The sequence below is a fragment of the Carya illinoinensis genome, chromosome 3 (genome assembly GCF_018687715.1).
Source record: "Carya illinoinensis cultivar Pawnee chromosome 3, C.illinoinensisPawnee_v1, whole genome shotgun sequence".
In the NCBI taxonomy this organism is placed as follows: Eukaryota; Viridiplantae; Streptophyta; class Magnoliopsida; order Fagales; family Juglandaceae; genus Carya; species Carya illinoinensis.
The window spans coordinates 14,047,161-14,065,527 of NC_056754.1; the positions used below are offsets into that span (position 1 = coordinate 14,047,161).

The 18,367-nt window shown below is 39.5% G+C and overlaps 2 protein-coding genes across 2 annotated transcripts; both read right to left on the reverse strand.

The window, feature by feature from the left end:
- Window positions 1-11,604: 11,604 nt before the first annotated feature.
- LOC122304522 lies at window positions 11,605-12,552 on the reverse strand. Its single transcript, XM_043116796.1, has one exon. It carries the CDS (start codon window positions 12,550-12,552, stop codon window positions 11,605-11,607), a length of 948 nt encoding a protein of 315 aa, XP_042972730.1.
- A 677-nt stretch (window positions 12,553-13,229) lies between these two features.
- On the reverse strand, window positions 13,230-14,093 carry LOC122304523. The gene has a single exon (XM_043116797.1). The coding sequence runs from the start codon at window positions 14,091-14,093 to the stop codon at window positions 13,230-13,232; it is 864 nt and encodes a 287-aa protein (XP_042972731.1).
- Between the last annotated feature and the right edge of the window lie 4,274 nt (window positions 14,094-18,367).

Sequence of the window (18,367 nt, forward strand, 5' to 3'; positions counted from 1 at the left end):
TTTTTTAAAAAAAAAAAAAAAAGAGAGAAAAAAAAAAATATATATATATTTTGGCCGAAGCCGCGCACCACCTCTCCATCCGGTGGTGCAGCGCGCACCGTAGGGTGTTGCGCAGCACCCCTGATATGGTGCTATGCGCACCACGGTGCCGCATGCACCGACTGGAGCCCACGGTGCATGGTGCACCGTGGGGGCACCCAGCGGAGCACCGCCTCGGTGCTACGCGCACCACCCAGGTGCTGCAAGCACCTCCCTAGGTGCTGCGGTAGCACCCAGCCTCCTCCGGAGGTTGTTTCCGACGAAAAACAACGCCGGTAAGCCCTCAAAAAGGTGGCTGGATCGATCTGTGTTTTTCGGTTACTGTTCACGTGAACAGTTACTGCTGGAGGACGAAGATGACTTATGTCATCTGTTTTTTGCATGGGCTTGGGCCCTTCGGCCCATTTTGTTTGGGTTAAAAAAAAAAAAAGGGAGACACGGGCTGGGCTTTTCAGCCCAGTGTTTTTTTGTTTTTTTTTTAAAACCAAAAAAAAAAAAATAATAATAATAATAATAATTTTTTTTTTGGCATGATTTAATATATGCTTAGATATATTGTTATATTTCATGTGATCTTTTATTTAATGTTATAGATTAAATGTGATGACATGTGAATATTTGTTTATTTTCATGCTATTTTTTTTTCCATAATGTTATATTACATGTGATATTTTATTTAATTTTGAGATTAAATGTGATCACATGTATATGTATTGAACATGTGGAAATGTGATTATTTTATCATCTATGAATGTTAGACTTGAATGTTTAGACATTAGTCTTTATTTCTTTTAGTGATAAAATAGAAAAATCCCACTAAGTAGTCTTAGTTAGAATTGTCAGTGTGAATGATAGGCTAAAAGAATTGCAGTGACCCCAGTAAGAACTGTAAATGCACTGATGGAACAAGAAAAATGGACTGTAATGGTCTCATATGAACCATCTTTGTAGACTGACCCAACAGGTTGCTGTAGTCTGGCTGTCTTTGTAGACTGGCCCAACAGGTTGCCATGGTCTGGGTAGCTGTCCTTGTAGACTGGCCCAAAAAGTCACTGCAGTTTTAGTAGGTTATGTCTTTACATGTGACTAGGCCTAGATGACTACTTAAGATAGTGGGAGTATGGTTGAGATTTATGATGATAAATTCTCCCATATTTTTTTTAAAATTTACGCGGGAATTGAGCTAGAAATCTAATAATTGGATATTGTGGCGCAAGAGATGATTCTGAAGCCTAGCGATTTTTCGATCTTGCGACATGTCTAAATTATTTTTTTCTAATTTGAAAGGACGCGGCAGATTTCTTAGGTGTGTGAGTAATATCCCTTCTTTGCGTATTGTAGTGAAATGACATCCAAGAATATTATCGCCGACTTAAACAAAGGGGAGAAATTAGATGGGGAAAACTATGACATATGGCATCGCAAGATCCAATATGTCTTAGATGAGAAAGAGGTCTTGGAGGTCTTATCTTACACCCTTACTATGCCTGGGGAAGGGAACTCGAAACAACACAAGATAGATCAACAAGCCTATACCCAATGGGCTAAGAAAAATCGGTGCGCGCGCATAATTATGTTAAGCAGCATGCACAATGATCTAATGTGTGAGTTCGAGGTCTATGACACTGCCCAAAGCATGTGGGAGGCTTTGAAATTGAAGTTTGGTGGAACTTCAGCCACTAGGTTGCGTGGATTAACCATGAGGTTCGACTCCTATAAGATGCGCTCTGACCACACGATGAAACAACATCTTAGGGCTATGTCAACTATGATCTACGAACTTAGGTCGGCAGGAAACAACCTGACAGATGAACAACAAGTACAGGCAGTGATAAGATCACTACCGAATTCTTGGGAGAATATGAACCAGAACCTGACGCATAATGAGAATATCAAAGACTTTGATGATGTCTCGTGTCACTTGGAATTGGAGGCTGAGCGCCTAGAGGCTGCTAAGCCCAATCATACGACCTATGTGGCTAATGCTGGTCCGCGCAAGGCATCAAGGCCTAAGCGCAAGAAGTCCAAGAATGGAGTAGCTGCTGGACATATTAAAAAAGTGTCAGGAACTTCTCAGCGCACCAAGAGGGGCAAGCGCGGGAAAAACAAGTCAAAATTAGAGTGCTTCAACTGCGGAAAGATTGGCCACTTCGCTTGTGACTGCACTGAGCCGAAGAAGGTACACTCTGACTTTTCTCGCATTGTTTTTGTAACTAGCCATGTGATGGTTGCTGACTCCTCTCCTTTGTGGACTGTTGATTCAGGAGCGACCGAGTACATAACGCGAGATAGAGTCGGATTTGTGGAGTATCGCCGGATTCCAACTGGGAGCCGTGATATCAAAGTAGGGAATGGAACTAGCGTGGAGGTACTGGGACTTGGTACCTACAAGCTAGACTTGCGGGGTGGCCGCACTCTTTTCCTCCACAATGTGTTATACGCTCCCGAGATCCGACGAAACTTTCAGTTGTTACTCTATTAAAACTTGGTTTTCGGATTGTTTTTGAAAACAATTATGTTTCCTTTCATTTGGGCCATGTGTTTTATGGCAATGCTTTTCTTCAAGACGGTTTTATGATATTGGATTTGGTTTATTTTAATATAAATGAATCTATTGCTTTTCTTTCTTCATCAATTGATAATTTGGATTCATACACATGGCATGCTAGGCTTGGCCATATAGGGCAAGATAGAATGACTCGATTAGATAGAGAAGACCTAATAGGCAATCTCGCTAAGGTCATCTTGCCCACGTGTGAACATTGTCTAATGGGAAAAGCTAAGAGAAAACCGTTTGGAAAAGCCACTAGGGCATCTTTTCCACTGCAATTAGTCCACTCAGACATCTGTGGTCCAATGAGTGTGAGGGCAAGACACGGAGGTGTCTACTTTATCACTTTTATAGATGATTTTTCACGTTACGGTCATGTCTACTTAATCTCTCATAAGTCTGAAGCATTGGAATGTTTTAGGCGATATCTAAGAATGATTGAGAATCAATTAGATAAGAGTTTAAAAACTCTAAGAACTGACCGAGGACGAGAATATCTCTCTGAGCAATTTAAAAGGCTCTGTGATGAAAAAGGAATCAAAAGACAGTTAACGATGCCGAGTACGCCACAGCAAAATGGCGTGGCAGAAAGGAGAAATCGAACACTGCTTGAGATGGTTAGGTCAATGATGGCGCAAGCAAACCTACCAATTTCTTTTTGGGGGGATGCACTTTTGACTGCTGCCTACATTCTTAACCGAGTGCCCTCCAAATCAGTAACTTCCACACCATATGAACTATGGACCGGCGAGAAACCCAATTTGAGTAACTTGCGGCCATGGGGTTCAACGGGTTTTGTTCATGATCTTTCTCATAAGCATGGGAAATTAGGCCCTAGAGGGAAGAAGTGTATCTTTATAAGGTACTCAGAACACTCTAAAGGGTATGTGTTAATAGGTGAACAAACTGATGGAAGTGTAACTGAGATTGAATCACGAGATGTGGACTTCATTGAAATGAATTTCCAAGTAGAGGTGAGGTTGGTAAGAGTTTAGAACTTCATGAGATTGTGGAACAAGAGGAAAGTGCTCCAAGGCATTTAGTTGAGAATGAGGAAGAAATTCTTCAAGCTCCTACAAATGATAAAAGGGACTTAAATTCGAATGGGAGCACATCGCTTGTCAATCAATCACAACAATTTCAGCCGCGTAGAAGCACACGTGAAAGTATTCCCCGTCGTCGTTTTGAGATTGAAGGGGAAGCTTTTATGGTAGCTCCGCATGATGATTATGAGCCTAGGACAATTCATGAGGCTCTCTCATCTTCTACTAAAGATGAGTGGATGAAAGCTCTTAATGATGAAATTGAGTCTATGAAGACAAACCAGGTCTAGGATCTGGTTGATCTACCTACAGGGCGTAAGACTATTGGGAACAAATGGGTTCTTAAAATCAAACGCAAGTCGGATGGATCAATAGATAAGTACAAAGCTCGCTTAGTAGCGAAAGGATATACCCAGCAGGAGGGTATAGACTATGAGGAAACTTTTTCACCAGTGGTGAGGTTTGCTTCAATTCGCCTAATTCTAGTTATAGTAGCAAATATGGATTTGGAACTCTACCAAATGGATGTTAAGACAGTATTTCTCAATGGAGAACTAGATGAGGAGATCTATATGGATCAACCAACGAGTTTTGTGGTCAAAGGTCAAGAGCGCAAAGTGTGCAAGCTCAAATGATCAATATATGGCCTAAAACAATCATCTAGGCAATGGTACCTCAGATTCCATCCAGCCGTTCTTTCAAATGGGTTTACGATGATCACAGAGGACTATTGTGTCTATGTCAAAAGGTCCAAGAAGAGTTTCATTATGTTGTCATTATATGTTGACGACATACTACTAGCTGGAAATGATAAAGGGTTAATAGTCACCACAAAAGAGTGGTTATCCTTCAATTTTGAGATGAAGGATATGGGTGAAGCAGAATACATTCTGGGAGTTAAGATCTACAGAGATCGCTCAAAGAGACTTTTGTGTTTGTCCCAACAGACTTACATAAAGAAAATCCTCGAGCGTTTCCTAATGAATGAATGTAAACCCATTGACACCCCTGTGGCAAAAAGCGAGAACTTATCTAAAGAGTTATGTCCTAAGACTCAAATAGAAAAGGAAAAGATGGCCCGTGTCTCTTATGCTAATGCTGTGGGTAGTCTGATGTACGCAATGATGTGTATTCGGCTTGACATATGCTATGCAGTTGGCTTAGTGAGTAGATTCCAATCTAACCCCGGACTGGCTCACTGGAAAGCAGTCAAGAGGATTATGCGATATCTTAAGGGAACTGTAGACTATGTGCTGTGCTATCAAGGTTCAGATTTACAACTAAAAGGTTACAGCAATGCCGACTGGGGCAGTGACCTAGATGAGCGTAAATCAACCACTGGGTATGCTTTTCTGCTCAATAATGGCGCCATTACATGGAGCAGCAAGAAACAACCCTATATAGCTTTATCCACCATGGAGGCAGAATACATAGCTTGTTCTGCAGCGGTTCAAGAAGCTGTTTGGTTACGGAGATTCCTCAAGCATTTAGACATTGGCACGGATTCTTCAGATCCGGTGACAATATTCTGCGATAGCACGGCTGCTCTCGCATATGCTAAGGACTCTAAGTACCATTGAAGAACCAAACACATAGATATCATATATCACTACATCAGAGACATGGTAGCGCAAAAGGAAGTGGTTCTGAAACACCTCTCTACAAGTCGCATGGTTGCTGATCCCTTAACGAAGCCCATAGCAAGAGATGTCTTTGAGGCTCATGTTAGGAATATAGGACTGCGTAGACTGTAAATGTTTTTTGTGTTTCAAATGACATTGAGATGTAACCTTTCCTTTGGGATATTAATATCAATACAATATGATTCAGTTATTGTCTTTATCGTATTGTCTTTCTAATTCACACACAAGATATGTCAACAGGCTTAGATCGGCTCACTCACACGAGCGATCGCCTCTAGCGCTCGAGAAGCGAGTAGAGATGAGACATTGTGTCCTAAGATACTTGTCCAAATGGAAAAGTTAGATGACACAAAGATATGTCGGTTTTAGTGAGAGCTAAGATCAGGTCCAATGAGAGGACTATGCATGGGTTACCCCACAACCTATGTAGCCTGTGGTTAGCCAGATGTGAGATCCTCTTTGACGCCTTGGAGGCGAGCAAATAGAGGAACTCGGGTTAGACGCTTAAGGAGCGGCTAGACTAAGATCTGTACGGTGTTGATATAGACATATGCTCTTTAAGAAAGAGAAATCCACCGTAGCATGTGTTTCATACTACATGTGCTTATTCGACCAAATGAGTAAGTGAGTAAATTCTTCCCCTCTTTCTCACTGTGTGAGTCTCATTTTTTAAGTGTCCTTTACTTTTGACTATGTCACAAGATGGAGGTTATAATGTTTGCTACTTTGGCATGTTGTCTATGGCCATGATTAATACGGTCTAAAGAGGCATTGCTGGGAAAGCGGTTTGACCAAAATTGAATGATATGAGTGCAAAGGGAAGATTCTTCGATATCGCATCTTCGATAGTGTTTGCTGACGTCAAACTATGACGTTACATACTGGTAGCGACTAAGGTTGTGAACATATTGAAATGATTAAGAGATAGTCAAGCATTGTTCTGAGTTTTCTGAAACTCAAGAGGGTTTCGAAAATGCTTGAACTGATGCGATCGAATGAGTCTAGGACATAACCAAACACTTTAAGGATGTTATTATGCTAGTCTTCTCTAGGAGAGATTTAGTGTATGTACTCCCACCTTTCTGAAGATATGCTTGGTGTTCGCATGGCCTATTTACTTGTGTGAACAAGATTGAGAACATTAGAGAGATGCAGACCTAGGGTCATGCCCACTGTGTGCGAGTTAGAGATGTTAAATGGAGGGGGCACCCACACTGGCAGACCCCCCTTTTTATTGCATGCGTTATAACGCATGGCTTAAAGCCATGCGTTACACAGTCGGGAAACGCATGGCTTTAAGCCATGCGTTTCCAGCGTATTGAAGACTGGCCTTTAAAGGCCAGCCGTGTAGGGGGCTATATATAGCCCCTCTCCTTTTGATTCTGGTGCATCAATCACAATAGTGAAAATCTCTCTCACTTGTTCTCTCTTGAAATAGTTTATAGGCTGTGGATTTGTTAAGTGTTACTCTAGTTTTATAACTACGTAGTACACTTTACCACTAAGAGAAAACTTGTGGAGCATTTCTTTAAGCTAAGCTTGAAGTACTTTTCGCTGTGCATTCTGACAAATACTATATCATTATATATTATAATATACTATAATATATCAATATATTATATATTATAATATATCACTATATTCTATCCTATAATATACTATAATATATATATTATCATTATTTTATTATATTAAACTGAATCGGTACACCTAGCTAAGGGGTTAAAGAATTAAGACTATAACTTTTTTCTTTTGGCATAAATAAAGGCCTCCAACCAAAAGCGAGTAACCAGGCCGGACCCATTTTTCAGAAGTAAATTATTGGAGCTAGAAATGTTACCCACGTTCATTTTCTAGTTAAAGTGAGAAGTAATGTTAGATTAATTTGTTGAGGGTAAGTATCGTATAATTCTTTTAAAAAATATAAAAATTTATGATTAAAAAATTATTTATTTATATAAATCTCCTATTTAATTATTTTTATTTAAAAAATTATGCAGTATTTATACCTAATTCTAGCGCTATAAATATCATTTCTTAAGTGAATTCTGAACCACAATGGCAATTACTTTTTAGCCGACAATTAGCCATCGGCTTATCCTCCGAAAAGGCCCATAAGCTATTAAGCTTCTGTTATTATTCAACCAGAAACAAGATTATATGACGAAAACTGTGGGATGAGATTAGCCAAGATACTAATATAGTAATATGCTACCAGGAGTGAGTTAATGTTAGCATTTTTTTTTCTTTTTAATAAATAGAGTTTTTTTAACCTTTTTTTAAAGTGCTATATATTACGGAGCCATTTGAAATTGAGCATACTCATTAGAAAAATTTTAAATATAAGCTCATACACCACACACCATCCATTTTTTATTTTTTTTTTATTTTATCAAATGTTTGGTATATGAATAATAAAAATAAATAAATTGAATTAGTTTAAAAAAAATAAATCTAAAAAAAAATTAAAAAAATTTAAAAAAAAAAATGTGAATTGTGTAGTGTATGGGACTTATGAGTAGCAATGCTCTACTCATTAACATATATGTTTTAAGTGGCTGAGCGTTGCTCAATTTTAATTGCTCATTATCTTCCGTTCTTCAACCAAGCTGTTTGAATATTTTCTCTTTAATTTTGTCACTTAAGTTCTTACTGGCTCATGTGTTAATGGTTCTAGTTGCTGGAAGCCGTTTCTTTTTAGTGCCCAGTTTCAGAATCTCGTGTATACCGTCTACTTTTTTTTCTTTCTTTTTTCTTCTTCTAAAAAGCTACACAACACTTTCATATGGAAAAGAAAGAGCGTCACTATGGAATAAACCACTAACTATGGAAGCCAACCTCAATTCAATTTGAAAAAAAAAAGATAAAGTGTGTAGATACTTTTGAGAATTGTATAGATAAAAAAGAAGTGTTTTCACTAGTGAAGCTTTGGACTCAACTATTTGTATAGAGTTGCTTCGAGTTATACAACGATCAGTTTTGCCGTTGTATCTTAGAGGAGTGTCAAGAGGAGTTTTATTGTACTGGTTAATTTGAAACTTTATATATCACAGATGGCTTGAATCTTCTTACAGAGAGTGAGATTTTCATGTCTCAGTCTAAATTGATTTTGTTTAAATATTAATTTTATTGTAATTTTTATTATATTATTGTGTATTTTCACCAACAATTAAGATTAAGAAATTGGAGTATGAGATTATTCAATATTTCCCTGTGGCGAAAATGGATACATGTAGTTTTTCAGAAGTAATAGCTTTTCTTAATTTTCAATCAATTGAGATATTCTCCAATTATTTGCCGAATTGAATCGATTTTTTTCTTTTTTATGCTAGGGTGAGTCGAATGTGTTTCTCTCATTTAGAGACTAGGTCTTATGTCATATGGTCTAAAGAATCTTGGCAAATTGAATAGTTTAGTACATAAGGATAAACATAATATTAAATACTTATGTGAGATTCATATTGTCCAAATATTCTAGCAGTAGCAATATTAAATTTTGTAGAGCCCACGTAATATTGTTTCTGTCTCTCTAAAATTGAATCATCTAATTTGGTAGACAATTGAGGATAATTTCTATTCATTTTCAATTAGGAGGAAACTAAGGAAACTCATCTGTACAGTTTTTCTTCTTGGTCCCTAAAATTATGCTCAAAAATTACTTTTTAAAAATAAAAGGACATAGATTTTACTTTTTTTTAAAATAAAAGTACGTGATTATGGAGAATATTTTAGAATTTGATTAGAAAATATTTAAAAAAAGGGAAATGATATTTATAATTAGAGAGCATGCAAATCTCATATTTTCAATGGAGTATATGAGATGTACACAATGTAAGACTCTATCTAATATTATTTTTTAAAATAAAAAGGCTTTAAACAAATGTTTGAATTAATTACATGAAGCGTAGAGGCAAAGGGAAGTTAGATTTGATCATATTGTCGAGAGGGAAGAAGAGGGTACTCGGCCTGCAATGCAAGCAGACGATCAAGTCACCAAGACCAATTCTACCAATAACTTTCCCCTCGCGAAAACTTTTTAAATTTGTAAGTTGAATACAAACCCATAACTTTTTGGGTCCAAACCCATTATCATGTACGAGTGGACTAAATGCATGGTGAAATTATCCAGCGACATTCTACACAATTCAAATATAATCATGTTACTAATTAACCAATACACAGTTCTTTCACATAAATATAATCACGTGCAAATAGCAAATCCAAGTCGCAGAAATTCAAATAAAAAAAAAACTTTAAATATAAACGAGGAGAGAGACTATTACTAGAGGGGATATTTGCACCCCCTATGGGTTGGGCTTGATCGGGATACTAAGGTCCCATCTTTGCCCCAAGTTGTGCCCAACTAGTGGGCTCGAGAACCATCAATACAACTGGCCCACGATCTGTACAAGAAGAATGAGGGGGTTACATCCGCGCAGGAAACATGTTGATGTGGACCGACAAGACCTCGCCAGCCCCGACACCCTTATGTAGGAACACCTTATGGAAAGACCGAAGGATCAGATCTGGGAAGTGGATGGAGAACGTGGACAACACTTTTGCCCCTAGTGAAGTGTAAGGGAAGTGACTGCTCCACCCACATGCTGTTAATGCACTACCCAGGGAACCACATCGTATTAAAGACTATGGCCTGAAGTGCCAGGTTAAAACTTCTGAAGTCCCTAAAACCAAGGCCTCCAGCCTCTTTAATCTTGCTGATCTGATCCCAGCTGACCCACTGTATTTTAGAAGTGTCTTCACTAAAGCCCCACCTGAACTTTCTTAGTAATTGATTCAGCTTCCTTGTAATCGAGTCTGGAAGTAGGAAAATCCCCATGGTATAGGTGGGGATGGCCTGTAGAACAGCCTTGAGTAATACTTCTTTCCCTGCACTTGAAAGGTGCTTAGTTTTCCAATTTGCAATTCTGGCCCATGTTCTGTCAACTAAGGAGTGGAATGCAGTCACTTTTCTCCTCCCAACACAAGTTGGAACCCCCAAGTACTTTTCAAATGACCCATTAGTCTTAACCCCTGCCAGCTGCAGAATTTGATCTTTGGTCTCTTGCTTAGTGTTATTACTGAAAAACACTGATGATTTTTCCTTGTTAAGAACTTGACTCGAGGCCTGCTCATACACAGCTAAAGTATCAAGCAAGTGAATAAGTTCCTTTGGGTTTGCTTGGCAAAAAAGGAGGCTGTCATCTGCAAAAAAGAGGTGGTTTACAGTGATGGGGCCTCTTCCTATCTGAACTGGGGTTATCTCTTTGTGCTTTCCAGCTTGGTTCAGTAATGAGGTGAGAGCCTCAGCACATAAAATGAAGCTGTAGAGGGACATAGGGTCACCTTGTCTTATGCATCTTGAGGGAAAGAACTTTTTATGTGGTGTCCCATTAACTAGGATTGAGTATGTGACAGAATTAAGACATGTTTGAACTAGGTTGATCCATTTGATAGGGAAGCCCATTTTTGACATAACACCCTTCACAAAGCCCCATTCTACCCTATCATAAGCCTTACTCATGTCTAACTTGAGGGCCATACTCCTTTTCTTTCCTTTCATTCTTGTACTCATGGAGTGAAGAGCTTCATAAGCAACTAATACATTGTCTGAAATGATTCTGCCAGGTACAAAGGCACTTTGGTTAGGGGATATGAGGTTGGGGAGGATGGATTTCAGTCTGTTGGCAAGGGTTTTTGAGACAATCTTGTACAGTACATTGCATAGGCTGATGGGTCTGTATTCAGTCACTCTTGTGGGGCATTTAACTTTTGGGATTAGAGATAGAAGCGTGCCATTTACCTCAGCTAAGGAACCACATTGGTTTAGAACATGTAGTGCAAACTGGCTTACCTACTCGCCTATTACTGTCCAGTGCTTTTGGTAAAAGAATGCTGGGAATCCATCAGGCCCAGGAGAGCCTAAAGGATTCATTTGGATTACAGCACCAGGGATTTCTTCTCGGGTGAAAAGATTAAGGAGCCATTCTGTCATCTCAGTGGTTAAAGTGGTGTTTAAGGCAACCAAGCATTCCTCAAGATTAGTTGGGGAGGAAGAAGTAAACAAAGATTTGAAAAAGTCTGTAAAGACCTCACCAATACCCTCTTGCTCAGTTATTACCCTTCCTTGTGGATCCTGAACATTTCTAATGGTATTTATCTTCTTTCTTTGATTAGCCTGCAGGTGAAAATATGTAGTGTTTCTGTCCCCAACTTTCATCCAGTGTTGCTTTGCTCTCTGCCTCTGTTTCGTGTCATTTACTTCCACTGAGATCTCAACCTCTTTTTGAAGGTGTTTCATGGCTGCTATGTGCTCCCCACTGCCTGTCTCCTAGAGATGACTAATCTTTTCCAGTTTCTGGTTAATATCCTTTTGAGTCTGCACTTTTTCCTTCTGGTTCCACTGCATTAAACCCCTCTTGCATAGTTCAAGTTTTAGTCGTACTGAGTTGCCACCTCCTCCACTCATTCTATCTGCCTTCTTAGCCTTTTCTACTATTTTCTTACACTCATCTTTTAGGTCCCAAGCTGCCTCGTATCTAAAGCACACTCTCCTCTTCCTTTTTCCATTGTCTTCCTTATGTTTGCTGATGCATAGAGGGGAATGATCAGACCTTACTGCTGCTAGAACAGTACAAGTGCCAGAGCTAAACAATTCATTCCATTCCTTGTTTACCATTGCCCTATCAATTCTTTCTTTTGTAAAGTCCCTTCCTCTTCTGTTATTGGACCAAGTAAAGCTTTGTCCCAGTGAGTAGAGGTCTTGGAGCCCACAGAACTCGACTGCCCTCCTGAAATCCTCAATCTGTTTATAAGGCCTACTTGCAGTCCCTTGTTTCTCCTTTTGGTGCTGGATTTCATTGAAGTCTCCTGCACACAGCCAGGCCATAGGTGTGGGGGGTTTTAACATTTCAAGTAATTGCCAACTCCCTTTTCTTTTTGCTGTTTCTGGATGTCCATAAAATCCTGTGAATTGCCATGTTTGTCCATTAACTTCTTCCTTAACTAGTGCACTGATATGCCAACGGGTGTAGTTAATAATTGTAACTTCCCACTCCTCTTTCCACAATAAAGCAATCCCACCACTAAGTCCCACGCTATCCACTGCAAAACAACCATCTAACCTCAGGCTCCTTCTTACACTTTCTAGTCTTTGTCTCCCAGTCTTTGTTTCCACTAGAAAGACTAGGTTGGGGCACTTGTCCTTAACTAGTTTTTTAAGAATTCTAACTGGCCGAGGGTTCCTAAGCCATCGGCAGTTCCACACTATAATGCTCATTGATATTGGCAGGGCTGGCTCCCAGCCTCTGCCACTTGGTTTTTGTTTTCATGGTCCCTACCTAGCCTCTTGATTCTTTTAGTATCTTGTTTATTTTCTTCACTCCCTCTTTTACATCCCCTCCTATATTCTGACCTTTGGCAAATATTGGTTATGTTATTCAAAGGAATTTTCTCTAATAAACATCCATGAGATTCCTCTCCTCGGGCAAGCCTTTTCCATTTTCTGGTAATGGGACCCTTAATCTGTGTAGCAGGTATTTTCATGACCTCTGAGCTAACAACCTTCCTCCTAGTCAAACCTTCACCTGTGTTCTTTTCCTCATTGGTTCCATCTTGTGTATCTAGTTTCGGATGTGTACTTACCTGAACTAGACTTTGTTTGACTCGATCTATTTCCATTATAGTAAAGGTCTGAGGCAGTGGGGTCTCATTGTCAGTGTCCAGTATAAGGGCCTCGTGCACACTTGGGAGTGGCCTATCTAAATGAAATTTGGTACTAGTTTCTAGATGTGTACCTGTCATCATTTCAGAGGTTGGGACTTCCTCATCTGCCTTTTGACCTTTTGCTTTTTGGATAACCCTTTTCAAGTTTCCCGCTGGAAAGGTTTCCTTCAATTTCGCTGACACCTCATGTTCCACAGCATGGTTGCTTGGTATGGGCTCGTCTCTGTCCCATTATCCTTCCTCTGGCACATGCTCTCCTTGGTTGCTGTTGCCACCGTATGCTCCTCCTCTTGCTCCACCACTTGCACCACCCTTTGACCCACTATACTTACGGACACTAAAGATATCTGTATGCATGGGTTGAGCTCTTAGACAGTGACCATACTGTTGGGGGGCCTGGTCTTCCTTTTGTTGTTCATGGCGTATACTGTTACAGTTTTTACCTTTGTGGTATAGGATACCGCAGTGGAAGCAAAAATTATGTAAGCGTTCGTATTTGAATGAGATCCAATGTTCTTGGTCTTCAAACAGCATCCACTTGCCCTTAAGCAGGGGTTTGTGAAGGTCCACAGCCACTCTCACCCTTAAACAATGACCCCATGCACGTGCATCAACCTCTGCATCTACACGGATAACATGTCCTATGGATTCTACAAATTGTATGCCGACCTCCTCGGTCATCGTGGCTAGTGGAAGGTTGTGCAGTTGAACCCAGAAAGGTTCAAAACGAAACTGCATGCTATTAATGGAAACCTTAGCGTCAATTTCTTGCAGAGATAATAGGCACCTGTCGAAGAACCATGGCCTACCACCCAAGACCTTCTCCTTATCTGCCAGTTCTTGAAATTCTATTAAGAAGCTCTGGTCACCTATCTCTTTGAACTTCACCCATCCTTGCAACCTCCAAATTTGTGACATCGTGGTTCTAAAAGCTTTGCTATTTACCATCTTCTCCACCATAGCCCGTCCCACAATGCAGTATTCCCCCATCCTGATCCTCTCCTTTGGCCCATCCAGTTTCACCTCGATAGGTGAGCTTTCCTCCGTTGTTAGCTGTAGCCTTTCCCATCGTTTGGTCAGGTCCTGTGCCTCCATTGGTGTGCTTCCTCAAAACACAAGAATTAAGTAGTTTGACTGACAGAAGTTGAGCCTTTGAGACTTGGCAGGATGCTAATACACTCCTTCAATGACACTAGATAGAGCCTACTGAGAACAAAGTAAAACAAAAGCTCACAGATAGTGAGACCTTAAGCCGTTGGGAGCCAACGACACTGAAGCTTTACTGCTTCTCACCAGAGAAGAGAAAGCACTCCATCGGACGACTTTGGACTTTGAACTTTTGAAGTATTGTGGAAAAGGTGCTTTTCTTAGAAGCACAGCTGGGCTCGAGACCATACTTTGCTTGGAGGGGCATACATGCAAGCCTAGAGATCCTTAAAAAGGGAGTGGTATGGAGAGTAGGAAATGGCCAGAGTGTAAACATTTGGTCGGATAACTGGATCCCATCTCTACCATCATACAAAGTTATCACCCCAAGAGAAGAAGATTGCTGGTGTGAGCAAGTAAATGATCTAATTGATCCAATATGTAGAAGCTGGAAGGAATGTCTACTACATGAATTATTCTCAACACACGAGATAGAGGCAATCAAAGCAATACCAGTGTGCCTTGGGGATAGACAGGACAGGATGACTTGGCAACATACCAACAATGGTCAATTCTCAGTTAAGAGTTGCTACCATCTGCACAGGTCAATGGAAGCTGAAGTAGATGGGGAACCCTCATGTAGAAGACAAGATACACAAGTGTGGAAGACAATATAGAAGATCAAAACCACACCAGCAACCGAAATGTTTATATGGAGAGCATGCAGTGAGGCTCTCCCCACCTTGGCAAATTTGAAAAGGAGGAAGGTGGTTGAAGACAGTTCTTGTGGTATTTGCAAACAAGCCTCTGAGACGTCAGGCCATGCCCTATGGGGCTGTGTTGCTGCGCAGGATGTATGGAACCATAGCATTAGAAAGATTCAAAAAATGACATACCATAGTGATCACTTCTTTGATATATGGTCTAGTCTAGTGGAGGTGCTGAACACCAGTGAGCTTGGGATAGTGGCAGTCTTCTCAAAAGGAATATGCAATAGGAGGAATGAGATTGTTCATGGCAAGGAACATAGGCATCCCACCAAGGTATACAACCAGGCTCTAGAAGAGTTGACTCTATACACAGACAACTTGCAAGCCTCAGGAAAGGGAAGGGACAACCCTCAGGTAGAATCACACAAGTGGAAAAAGCCAGTTGAGAACCACTACAAGGTCAATTGGGATGCGGCAGTAAGGTCAGTTGAAGGCAGAATTGGCATAGGTGTCATAGTCAGAGATCACATAGGCCAGGTTGCAGGTGCACTCCGAGCTCAAAGAACCTTCAGAGAGAGGCCTTTTGATCAGAGAGAGGCCTTTTGATGCAGAAGCATATGGATTACTGCTAGCAGCAGTGTTCATCAAGGAGTTGGGCATACAGCAGGCTTCTTTAGAAGGAGATTCAAAACAGGTAGTTGACTTGACTAAAAGACAAGGCTTGGACTGGAGCATGGGAGGATGTCTAGTGGGAGATGCAAGAAAAATACTGAACTCATGCGCACAATGGAGCATTTCTCATGTTCCTCGTGAGGCAAACGTGGTAGATCATCTTTTGGCACAAGAAGCATTAAGCTGTTCAGAGGATACCTATGATGTTGAAACCTGTCCTTCATGTGTAGTATCAATTGTAACCAAAGAAATGGTGTAATCGTAGCTCTCTATGTATATATGTAGCATAGAGTCATCTGTTACAAATTGTTTCTGGTTTATTAATGAGATGAGATCTCTTCAAAAAAAAAAAAAAAAAGACTATGGCCTGGTACTTGTGAGCAAGATGCTGACCCCCTAACACAGGGTACAAAATGTCGCCCTGATACTAAGTAGTTAGTATAAAAGTCGGACATTGGAAAAAAATACGTACACATTCTTTTATTCTGAAGGAATTCCATTAAATAAGATATACTAACTTTGGTATCAAAGGTTCCCTGAAACAACCCAGAACCCCCAATTTCTTTGTGTTGTAGGTGACCAAAACTCGTTCCCAATGTGTGAAACACTTCATCAACAATTACCACTTCAGCAATTGTTCTATTCAGTACCACACCCAGCATTGATGAAAAAGAGAGATAAATGCATTTTAGGAGAGATGGGGTTTGGGCTTGTTGATAGGGTTTAGGATGTCCAAAGTATAATGGTGGGCACATTTTCACGCAAGAAGTCTAAGAAGAGAGATGAACAGTAATGTCTTCTGTGTGTAAAGCATATTATCCATATCATTTAAATATTAAGATTTAATTTGTTTGATTCAAATTTTAAAATTTATCTTATAAATTAAATTATATCATATAAGTACTTTACTAAATATGTTATCCACGTCAACTTATAAATAAAGTTTTTTGTGTATGAGATGAGTATATAGATTTCCTTGAGTCGGTTGAGTTCATTCTTGTCCTAAATGTGTTATCCACACCAAATTTCCGATACCACCATTATTTATACCTTTTCCCTTCAAAGGCTAATTCATTTTTTTTTTTCTTCAAACGGCTAGTTTCTCAACTCATAGGGAAAGAAATAATGAATACCATTTTCCTTCTACACACAAATAAGGATAATGATATCTTTACACCTGCTTTACTACAGTTTTACTACTCAACTATTTATTTTTTTCTTCTGCTATTTAAATATGAATTAAAAATCTCAAAATATGAGACCTTCTTCCATAATCTAGAAAAAGATAAATTTAATCAATCAACATAATCATATAATTTAATTAAAAATAAATTCAATTTTATAAAAATTTGATTGATCAAAAAATGAAAGAATGTCAATTTTTATAAAATTAAATTTATTTTTAATTAAATTAAATAATTACATTAGTTAATTAAATTTATTTTCTTCTACGTTATATGTCATCTTTTGAAAATTTTTATCAACATTCAAGAAGCAAAATAAAAAAGATAATAAAATAATAATAAATAACGTGTAAGAAATCGAAAAGCACCCAAGCCGGATTCATGATTTGTTAGAACCTAGATAATTATTGGAGCGAGAGACCTTATGACGAGCACTGTACACATAATCCTGGATATAACACATGCAAAACGACAATTACCACTATATGCTATTAATTATCTGCAATTATTATCTTCAAAGGGTGGCATGTGATTGGCCATCGAAAATGGAAGAATTAAATAACCTAAATATATGCCTCTGTGACGCATCTCCAGTGTTAATTCCTCTCGTCATCAGTTCCTCACTTTCTTCCTTATGTTCAACTATATTTATTAGTACGCCCTCTCTTAGTATACCCAATGTGTGTGTGAGTGAGTGAGTTGTGAGAGAAAAGAAAGATAGAGGTGTACTCTAAGTGGAGGGACCATTCCAACTGGAGGTCCTGAAACATTCCAACTGGAGGTCCTGAAACATATAAAAATGGTCCATAATATATTAAAAACTAAGAAGTCCAGAGTATGGACCCATTAGTCACAAATGGATAATCAAGAGGAATTCAAACAGAGATATACATGGCACCACCTTTAACGGAAGGATAAAAACAACAATAAGAGATAGGATTATTCAAAATCCTAAGCCTTGATCTGTTTCAATAAATACTGGATGAGATATATACAGTAAACGAGCCTATATATACAAGTAATCTTTGAGATTCAAGGACAATGACCTCTTAACTGACTTTAGCATCGGAGTGTTTGCAGGAGGAGCCCCCTCGAGTTTTACAAAAGTAGATCGGCCGAGTAGTGGAAGATTGGAAGTGAGACACGTCCCAAACATTTGGCGCCGTCTGTGGGATCTTGTGTGGTTTAGCGTGGTTCTCACATGCCAATTGTAACACGCTCAGTAGCAAGCCGAACGATGGATGCCGGACCGTCATCTGTGGAAGCAAGACTAGCAGTAGTAGAGGCAAAGTTGAAATAAGCTCTGGAGGCCATGAGAATCTTACAAAAGGAGAACGACGACTTAAGACGGAAGAACGCCAATTTTTATAATGACGATGTGCTCGCCCACAACGAGCAAGGTAAGCAAGAAGCACATTGCAGGGTCGAAAAGGATGCTGAACTTGAAGAGAAGGAAATGATGCATGATGAGTTAAAGGAGTTAGCAAGAAAATATGAAGAGATGGTGAAGAGGATGGGCGGTTCTTCCTCGATGGAAAGTCTACTACACCAAACAGATCTACCATACAACGCACGTATTATGGCTGTGCCGCTCTCGCCAAAGTTTAAAACTCCCCAGATAGATATGTACGATGGGTCCAAGGACCCGGTAAATCAT

Bases quoted from the DNA above. Each gene is read 5' to 3' on its own strand.
- LOC122304523 (XM_043116797.1), bottom strand. From the start codon at position 14,093: ATGGAGGCACAGGACCTGACCAAACGATGGGAAAGGCTACAGCTAACA.
- LOC122304522 (XM_043116796.1), bottom strand. From the start codon at position 12,552: ATGAGCATTATAGTGTGGAACTGCCGATGGCTTAGGAACCCTCGGCCA.